At 39.6% G+C, this 10,137-nt stretch overlaps 1 protein-coding gene across 1 annotated transcript in view; it reads right to left on the bottom strand.

Moving 5' to 3' along the window:
* Window positions 1–9: 9 nt before the first annotated feature.
* Window positions 10–10,137, bottom strand: part of LOC107755009 (myotubularin-related protein 10-like) — a 31,072-nt gene continuing 20,944 nt past the window's right edge. Inside the window, exons 6-16 of the mRNA XM_016571653.1 lie at window positions 5,561–5,654; window positions 5,013–5,160; window positions 4,470–4,557; window positions 4,081–4,169; window positions 3,668–3,798; window positions 2,903–2,972; window positions 2,636–2,706; window positions 1,849–2,021; window positions 1,485–1,718; window positions 882–1,007; window positions 10–772 (exon numbers count right to left, since the gene is read on the bottom strand). Coding sequence (XP_016427139.1) covers window positions 170–772; window positions 882–1,007; window positions 1,485–1,718; window positions 1,849–2,021; window positions 2,636–2,706; window positions 2,903–2,972; window positions 3,668–3,798; window positions 4,081–4,169; window positions 4,470–4,557; window positions 5,013–5,160; window positions 5,561–5,654 — 1,827 coding nt within the window. The 3' untranslated portion in view covers window positions 10–169. The remainder of the gene's footprint in view (window positions 773–881; window positions 1,008–1,484; window positions 1,719–1,848; window positions 2,022–2,635; window positions 2,707–2,902; window positions 2,973–3,667; window positions 3,799–4,080; window positions 4,170–4,469; window positions 4,558–5,012; window positions 5,161–5,560; window positions 5,655–10,137) is intronic.

Genomic DNA, 10,137 nt, shown 5'->3' with positions numbered 1-10,137 from the left:
AAAAAAAAAAAAAAAAAATCACTGCCCGACAACTCTCAACAGACTGAATAAAAATGTCCAGGTAACTGTAAGTACCACAAGCCTGCACATTCAAAATGAGAAGCTCTTCAGGCCTTAGATATTTGTCTATGTTTGTCTGACCTCACAGTCCTATCCCAGCAGTCTGCCCTCAAATCGTCTCATTAGCCAGCGTCTCCGTAGAGAGCCAGATCTTGGCTCCGTTGAGGAACTTGCTAAGAGGAGACCCTAGGATGCCGGGGCGACACAGGTTACCCACAGGAGAGAAAGGAAACGAGGAGCTGAGGTACTCTGGAGGAGCAGGGGGCTGGTGAGGGGTCGAAGTCGCCTTAAAGTACATTTTGCTGTGCTCCGCGTGCAGGTTGTTAGGAGTACCGCCTGCTCCTTTGTACTGCCTCAACTGGTTCTGGAGCATGTCAATCTCATCTGTGAGCACCGAGAGCTTGTGGAAGGCAGTGATGGGGCCGCCCTGAGGAATCTGAGCCTCGGGAACCCAGCGCAGGAAGTAGAGCTTCCAGACAGAGAGGTGAGATGGGAGGAGCTGGGGGAGCAGCAGGCCCTGTAGGTCGACAGGACGAGAGAAAAAGTCCCGAATGAAGCGTTCCGATGGGGTCTCCTGCTGCTCCCGCACCTGAGACAAATCAGAACGGAGACGCAGCACGAGGGAGTTCCGGCGCGCCAGGGTGTCGTTCGGTCCAAGCGATCCATTTCGCAAAGCGGAGGGCAGACCCCGCAGCGTGGAACTGTAGTTTTTCTGAGGGAGTAGCAAAAAAACTATTTTCTATTCCTCAGTCTTTTAAAAAACATTACTTTAGAGATAACAAAGTCAACAGCACACAGACTAGCAGAGATCGAGAGCTCACCTTGCTGCGCCTGTGTGTGAATGTCTTCACTGTGCCGTTCTGCACACAGGTGGCGATCTTGCCCACGTACAGGGGATTATTAAAAAGAGTCTGGTCTTTTAGACTGAACTGTTGAGACCAGTCCCACTAGACTATTTAAGGAGTGATTGCTGACTGTGTTTATTGTTAATAATGAACAATTAGGAATATATGAAAACATAAAAATGATTTAAAATAAAAACACAACAAAGCATCTTCTTTATGCACCAAGAGCTTGTAACACTCCAAAGAGAAAGGAAAAATTGAAATCGCATCATATGACCCCTTTAAACATTTCACAATATTACAGTTTTTACTGTATTTTGATCAAATAAATGCAGCCTTGGTAAACATAAGACTTTTCAAAAAACATTCAAACATCTTACAGACCCCAAACTTTTGAACACTAGTGTATAACTTGTTATATATAAACATATAATAATGATATACATTTAATTCAACTAGTTTAACTAAATGAACTAAATTAAAGCATCTAACCCTGCTGTGCTCTGCTCTTTGCCTGTAGGACCATTCACACGTTCATAACTATTAAGTTTTAATAATCATTATTAAAATTTAAATGGAATAAAGGTGTGTGTATAACTCATTAAACCAACTTATATTAAAATTCTTCAAAAAGCATCTAACCCTGCTGTTCTCTGCTCTTTGTCGGGGGCAATTGAAGAGGAAGGTGCTGAAGATGGGAACCCACATACTGTCCCCCAGCACTGTCAGGTACACCTCAGTGAACTCAAAGGCTGCTGGGTACTGATTCCACAGCTGCCACACACAGTCCAAGAACAGCAGGAACACAGGAGACTGCAGAGAGAAATAATATGAGCAATGAAAAAAAATCTTCACATATATGAAAGAAGTGGGCCACATGTGTGCCTCATACAGTCGATGAACAAACAAGATTCTGGAATCCAACTGATAAACAATGTACTACCTCCTCTTTGTCATTCTTCTTCAGATGGTTGCAGCGGTCCAGGAACCGATGCCCAGCCATTACCCATTCCTTCTGAATCAGACCCTGGAAGCCATGCAGACTCCTGCAGTGAGGATCGCACATCAGCTGCACCAGACAGGAAATCACACAACTCAGGTCCCGATCCTCTTTCTCTGTGCACACACATACAGAATAAAGAGGATCATTTATCACTTCACATAAGATTTACAAGATATTACATTTGAGATATTAGATTTGACTATAAGAGACAACAGAACAATTAAAGGAATTGTTTACCCAAAAATGAAAATATGCTGAAAATGTACTCTCCCCTCAGGCAATCCTAGATGTAGTAATTTTTCACCATTTTTGCGTGAGACAAATGGTGGTCACACCAGATACTGACTGGTTTTCGGAGCCCCCGGGGCCCCCCAATACAATAAAACTGCACATTTTAGAGTGGCCTTTTATTGTGGCCAGCCTAAGGCACACCTGTGCAATAATCATGCTGTCTAATCAGCATCTTGATATGCCACACCTGTGAGGTGGATGGATTATCTCGGCAAAGGAGAAGTGCTCACTAACACAGATTTAGACAGATTTGTGAACAATATTTGAGAGAAATAGGCCTTTTGTGTACATAGAAAAAGTCTTAGATCTTTGAGTTCAGCTCATGAAAAATGGGGGCAAAAACAAAAGTGTTGCGTTTATATTTTTGTTCAGTGTATATATAACAGGATGGAGAAAAAAAATATCTGTATCATAACTGTAAAAGGGATTTTTTTACCTAGAAGTATGACAGGCACATTTCTGCTCTCCAGCATATAGACTACCTCTACTGCATGCCGTAGAAATGTTCTGTAAAAAAAAAAAAATGCATACCACACAGCATCAATATCTACAGACAAAATTGTTGAGACCTAAATAAACACCTGAGAATGCACAAACAGAAATCTATGCCTGTTGCCAACATTTCTGGCACAAAAGAACTTCTGGCACAAGCTGAGAGATCAAGTATGGTGACTGGTGACTACTGAGTGTTTCTCAATCATACCTGACATACTCCATCCATCTTGAGCTCTCTAAGGATGACAGCCACTTCTCTTCAGACTCCTCAAAGGGATCTGCATATGCATATAAATATAGAAGCAAGCAGAAAGACACATTAGAGCCAATGCCGTTTCCACCTGGTATTAAGATGCTTTTTAAATGCGTCTCCTGTGTGACCATCTAGACCCCCTCCTCTTATTTTGTCACACTGTAGATTCTACAGGAGAGTCAAATGCAGCACACAAATATGACTAAATAAATGAAGCCATTACTCTGCTTACAAGTAAATGGGAAAGGAATAAAATGGAAATAATAAACATGGTAATGCCGATTTGGATCGACATATTGACACTATGAAAGCAAATGGTCGGCAGCGGACAAGCTCAAAACATTTTAGACCCTGTTTACACCTGTATTTAACATCGTCCACTTGTGACAGGATTGACAAAAATGCATCTTAATAGTGTAAAGAGGGTCCAAATGGATACGGCAATAAACAGATGACTTACCACGAGTCAGCTTTGATATCATTTTACAGATTTTCATTCTCTGAGTTAGAGTATCAACTGTTTAAAAACTTTTCCAACTAATATGTTTTTAATGGCACCAGGAAGCACTGTGTGGGGTTCTTGGAACAATCTAAAACATTCCCTTATCATAGCCCAGACTTGATCTAAATTATTAACATGAATAAGCCTGGTAAGGATTTCCTACAGTCTTATATGTGTACCGCAATCATCCCTTTCTCAAACAGGGTATTATTGATTACCTATAACACAAATCTGCCTCAGTTTCAGCAAAGCAGCCTGAATATCCTGGATGTTTGGGAGGTTTTTGTCCAAATCCGACTTGAAAACATCACTGCGGAGGGGGTGGCTCTTAGTGATGGCACTGGAAATCCTGCAGAAACACAGAGGATTCTTTGTTTTTTTGAATATGACTGCCTGTATTGTTGGATCTGAGCAGATCTGGCAACCCCACTGAGCTCATGTTGTCAAAAGATCTGAGATGAGCAAACAAGCACAATCACAACTTCTGATAAGTTTTCCCAAATCATGAGATAATATATATATATAAAAAATTGCTGTTCAGAGTATATTATCAGCCAAAAGAGAATCTACTTTCTCACAACAGTACGATTATTGTTTAATTTCTCCTTAAAATGGTTTCTCTCTTTCTTACCGCTGCTCCACCTTCCTCTGCTGCTGCGGGTCACTGATGTTAGACATGCGGACCAGAGCACTCCCACTAGAGTGATTCCAGCACCATAACTACAAACCAAAGCGCACACACACATAAAAATACTCTTCAAATGTCTAATATGAGCCTACATAATATGTTGACACACACGGTTGACTCACAACTATTAAGTGCAAATCAATCTACCAAGTAAGACTTTTAGAGCTTAAATAAGACATGGTTTCTCATTCTGCAAAGTTTTTAATGAAGACACTAACTGGTGACTTTCTCTCAAAGTAAGAGCAAAACAGACTGGGGTAGTAAAAGTAATTTGTAGATTTCCTCCTCTTTCAATCCAAAACCAATAATCTAGCCTGTTAAATGGCGCTCACCGGGATACGCTGGGAGTAAAAGAAGCAGGCGTATTGCTTCAGATCCTGATCCGCTAGAGATACCGGAACCACAAAGAATTCTGGGAGACTGCAAACAACAGAAAAAAGTAGTTACATTTCACATAAATGGCTCCTGACAGTGTGAAGCACAGTCAAATATGTGATGCTTCTTTGTGTCAGTATTATAAACACAATGACCTGATAAGGAACTGTGTGTGGATCAGTGAGATCAGTGCTTTTATTCCAGAGGATTACTGCAGAAAGGACAACATTCCTGTCTGTCTGAGCAGATTTATGTGATCCGGTCATAATTTAATCAGTTATCACCGTCTTATCAGGAGATTGATTAGGATGACTAATTCAAGTCACTTTAACAATAACCATTTATATTGTACATACTCATCCCTGTGTTTCTGTCACATTCACTTGTTACATGAAGGTTATGAGTCATGCAGCAATGATCTTCAGCTTAAGGTGCTTATAATACAAGCCGTTTGCAAAATAGACCACAATTTACATGTAAATTCACATTTATACATTTACCTGGGCGAGATGAAATAGCCTTGATTTATGGTACACACTCTCCATTCAGAGGCACCAGTACGCTTGATCTCTCTGTCCCAGTCTGAGGAGCAGTCGAACAGGGTGGTCTGCATCCCCCCACCAGGGTCAATGCCGTTCATCCGCTCACCTGAACAAACCACACGTGTACATGCTCAAACAGCAGTGCAGGGATGCTAACTCACGAGGGGTGAAAAATATGACTTTTTATAATAAATGTTTTTAAAAGTATTAGATAAAGTAAAAAAAAATTGGACAATGGACCCACACTGCATATATAAAGCCTCTTCAGATCTACTTTATTGACATATTTTAACATTAATTTACATTGAATTTACAATACAGCCCAATAATAGCAGCCATATAAATCTTAATATTCATAACTTGAGCACTTTGCATTCCCTGGCAAGTCTTCTCATGTCCTGACTTGCAGGGAAACTGAATGTATGGACAGCTCAACTCAAGTTTGGCAGCTCTTGTGGAAACAGTGCGAATCATTTGCGGTCACGGCCACACATGTGTTTTCTTACCCGTTGATCCATGGTATCGCTTTCCGACGTATTCAAAGCCAAAGAGTAGCTGTGGGTCAGCAGGATGGGAGTAATGAGCGATGGCCAGACAAACCTGTAAAAGCAAATCATATATTCACATGATTAACACAAAATGACCTTCACTGTTTCACTGCAATTTCTTCAGAAAACAGAACTGAAATGTCATTACAACAAATCCCTCCTTCTTTCGTCTCACAATACAACTGTTGACATTTACTAACAAAATGTTTCCAGACCAATTAACCCTCGCAAATTCCAAATGCTCCATTACAAATGAGAAATGTACACCTCTAATCTTTGGAAGGGCATTTGGAAGAGAAAATTAGCCTGTGCTGAAATAATGCATACAGAACTGATATTTCTGCCACTGGGCACTGATAATCAGCACCTGAAGTGCTTGATTTAAATTCTAGGCACAAAACACTGCTAAGGTGGTTTGTCCCGAACTGGTTGATATCCTCCACCCTCAGGACTGCATGGTGAAGTTTGTGAATTGTTCTTTCTTTTATCGGTTTGTCTACAACACCTGTTGGTTAGTTCCTCTGTTTATTCCTTCAGAAGAGCTTTTCTTGGCACAGCTGTCGGATACAGGCATGGAAACATTCAACAACACTGTGCACAGAGCCCAAGCTAGGCTGGACTTTCAACCTTTACGACACCATCAACATTTCTCTTGCTGTATATTACATATTTCGCAGATGAGTCTTCAAATAACAAACGTACTCTGCATGACCGACGTCCCACTTGCATGGAAAGGGAGAGTTCACCCAAAAATGATCATTCTGTCATCATTCACTCGAGTGAAAAATTTAAGGGGGTCTGAATACATTCCGTACCCACTGTATGTTTTCATATAATTTCATTTTAAAGGTGTAGTTCACCCAAAAATTCAAATTCTTCCAAACCAATAAGAGTTCATCATCGAAACACAAATAAAGACATTTTTAATGAAACCTGGGAGAGTTCTGTCCCTCCATAGTGTTTTGAAGTTGAACAATAGTCTTATGGATTTGGCAGAATTTTCATTTTTGGATGAACTATCCCTTGTATAAAAACAAGAGTTGAAACCCAGAAAACTCGTTCACACAGAACGCGTTTTTGTATTCCACTGTACAAATTGTTTTATTTTCTATATAAAAATGTGCTAGATGTATTAGAAGTCTTTGACCATTGAGCTTGTGTATTTTGCAGCATCTTCTGCGTGACACAGCGTTCTAAAAACATGGCACCCAAGTTAAAAGAAGATTTTTTTTTTATTCCACTGCCCTGCATTTCAACACAAAAACGCATTCTGAGTGAATGGCCCCTAAATCTTGTGCTTCTCAAACAAAGAATTGAATGCTTATATTGGTAAAAGGACAAAAACGTACTTTTGTTTGCCAGCAGTGTTTCCCTATGAAGATTGGTGTAGGAAACTCTAAAGAAGAAAATCCTGGACTAGGGACAGACGTGCTGGGAATTACCAGTGACCACTGTATAGACTGATGACACATTAGGCATGTGAATTGAAAAGAAGCTCTGTAATTTCCAACTGGATATTATGAATTTACCAGTTGTTATATTTGTTCCATTTATTTTTTTCCCAAGTGTCTATGCATTAATTCCACTCAGTAATTAGCCTAGCCTACAGGAAAATGACACATTAGAATCCAAAAACACACATTGAAGGAGTCTCTCCTTCACAATCCAAATACAATATTTGACATTTACTTCCATTTTAATCCAATCAGAGCCGAGATGCCTAGAAAACTACTCGCATCAGATTCCCTTAGGCTCCTCCATAATACTAGCACCAGAATATGAATAAGCAGTGCGTGTTGCTACGGCTGTCAAGGAAACGCACTCTACTTGCCCTTCACGTAAGCTCCATAGTTTTAGCATTCACTGGCACTGAGGAACAAAAGCATCAGAGAAGCTCTGGAACGGAACTTCAGGATAAATGCGCGTGTTTGCTAAGCGCTCAGAAAGTGAGAGCCGCGCTCAAAGGGCTTTTTGTTTCTCTTGTTTCTTGTGGTGCTTTTCTTGCCCCTTTCTCCCCCTTCCTTCACACATTCTCGGGACCTGGCAGACTGTTTCGAGCTGAACTCTGGCACCTCTTTTTTCTTCCTCCCAATTTACTTCACTCCTTCTATACCTCTAGTTATTCCCCTTGAAGTTTGGGCCTTGTATTTGGTGGGTAACTGCAGGTGAAAAGCTTGGCTTCCCTCAGTCTTTTTCTCATTACTGAAAGGAAAACTCCCTTTTCCGCTTCCAAAAACATAAACAGCTCTAAGTGCAGCCTTTGAGAGTCTAGTGACTAATAAATGATGACTAACAATCATTCCAAAGATGCTGTGGAAACCGTTCATTTCGCTCTGAGTCATGCTATAGGAATGGCCAATCAGGGCTCGTTATACTGCAGGAACGACAGCCATTGAGTCAGGAGCACAATGTGGAATGTTCGTTTTACACAAAGTTCCATGTTGCCAGGCAACAGCAGCTGTTGTGAAGCAACAGGATGGGTTTGTAGGCTGGTGTGAGTCACAGAGCTCAGAGTTCATGGTATGATCAGATCAGCTTGTATAAAGAGCTCTTTTTATCTGCTTTATGGCACAGATGTATAACGGGAGAGAGAGACATTCCTCAACAGAAAAAGCTTTATTTTATGAGGCAGATAGCGTCTGATGGTTTTGGTAGGAACTTTCAAACACTCCAATATGCTTCACTGCAGTGCATTTTTTGGCCTTTTAAGTCTACCATCGGGGAAAAGCAAAAATAAAAATATATAACTAACGTTAAAAATTAAGGGAAATCTTTTAGAACATCTGATTATCTTTTCTGTCTAAGACTTGAATGAAATTATGAAATCTAAAAATCAGATGGGACATCAGATGGGACAGTATGAAAATAAAGCAAAAAAAATTTTTTATAATAATATTACAAAATATACAAAAAGTTTGGGGTTAGTAGGTTGTTTAAATGTTTTTGAAAGAAGTCTCTTTTCCTCAAAAAGGCTGCATTTATTTGATCAAAAATACGGTAAAAACTGTAATATTGTGAAATATTATTACAATTTAAATGGACAGTTTTCTATTTAAATACATTTTAAATTGATAATCAGGATTATTTGATGAACAGAACAGCATTTATTTGAATCAGAAATATTTTTTAACATTATAAAATTTAACACGCCCTTGCTGAATACAAGTATTTCTGTCAAAAAACAAGTAAATAAGTAAATTGAATGGTAGTATATGAGGTTAAATAACGTATAAATCTCTCATTTTTATAGAACAACCCTGTTCAACAGCACCACCAGTGAATAAAGTTTTTTGTTTCTTTTTTTTGCCTCCCTTGAGCTCATTTTGATCTCAAAGTGGCGTGCATGTGAAGGGGTAACTGTGCAACAAGCGTGAAAACTCACGTGAGAGGAACCAGTTCCTCCACTGTGAATGGCTGATTACACTGTCAACTGAATATTGCCAGACTGTTAGGATTGCAACCATTCCACAAATTTGTGAAAAAAAATTTAAGAAGATGAATGGACCAATTTCAAAGTAAACAACTCACCCATATGGACATTACGGAGTAATTTCACATTTGAATCTAAAGGATCTTTGAGTAAAAATCTACCACACGCCACTGGTTTGCGTCTCGTGTATGAGGGGGTATAGCAGGAAGAGATGAATCTGTGACTCGTCATTACAGGTCTGCAGTGGGATCAGTGTCCACCAGACGGAGGTGGTGGATGAAAGCAATGCTGTCTAGGTAAAAAGACAAACTATAATCCACTCATCCTACAACCTCTCAGTTGGAAAGGGGAGAGAACGAGAAAAGAGACTTCCTGAAACACCACAGGCCTAGAGTTCTAGGAAAGGTTTCTTGCTTAAGTAGGACACTAACAAAATTAAATTAATTCGCATAAAACCGCATACACAAAAAGACAGAACACAGACTGAAATTAATATAACTCATTAGGGCTGGGTAAAAAATATCGATATCTCGATATTAATCGATTCTCATTTTTACGGAATGATATCGATTCTTAAATCCCAAGTCTAGCCTGTTTTCAGTTAATGGACGGAACATTGAAGGGCACTTCCCATCCAATATATCGCAATAAGCATTGTGCTTTGGTACTTTTAATATGAAACAAAGTCTCAGATTTCAAATTCTGTCCATTGTATTGCAGTATTCAAACAATAAATGCCATTTTGGCACTGTTTAATGTGGAGTGACAGATCGCTGTAGCGACTCAGTTCAACAGACGCGGCAACGTAGCGCACGTTAACTGATCATCTCCTCCACATTAATAACAGTTTCAGCACAAAATAAACATGAATAAACATCCGAAGGTAAGTTAAAAGAAAGAGTACAACTTTACAATCCGTATCCTGTCTCATGTAATCGCTCAATCAGTGTTTCAGCCGCGCAGAGATGTCATCTTGTAAACAATGTCACATTTACCTCAGAAAAACATATTCGGTGACCATAAACTCATTAGTAAGCTAGAAAAATAAACTGTAGAGAGGGGCATTTTACTAAATATATGCACCATATAACATATTCATTATACA

The sequence above is a fragment of the Sinocyclocheilus rhinocerous genome, unplaced genomic scaffold (genome assembly GCF_001515625.1).
Source record: "Sinocyclocheilus rhinocerous isolate Xijiao unplaced genomic scaffold, SAMN03320098_v1.1 scaffold591, whole genome shotgun sequence".
Lineage (NCBI taxonomy): Eukaryota > Metazoa > Chordata > Actinopteri > Cypriniformes > Cyprinidae > Sinocyclocheilus > Sinocyclocheilus rhinocerous.
This window is presented reverse-complemented; position numbering and strand designations above follow the sequence as displayed.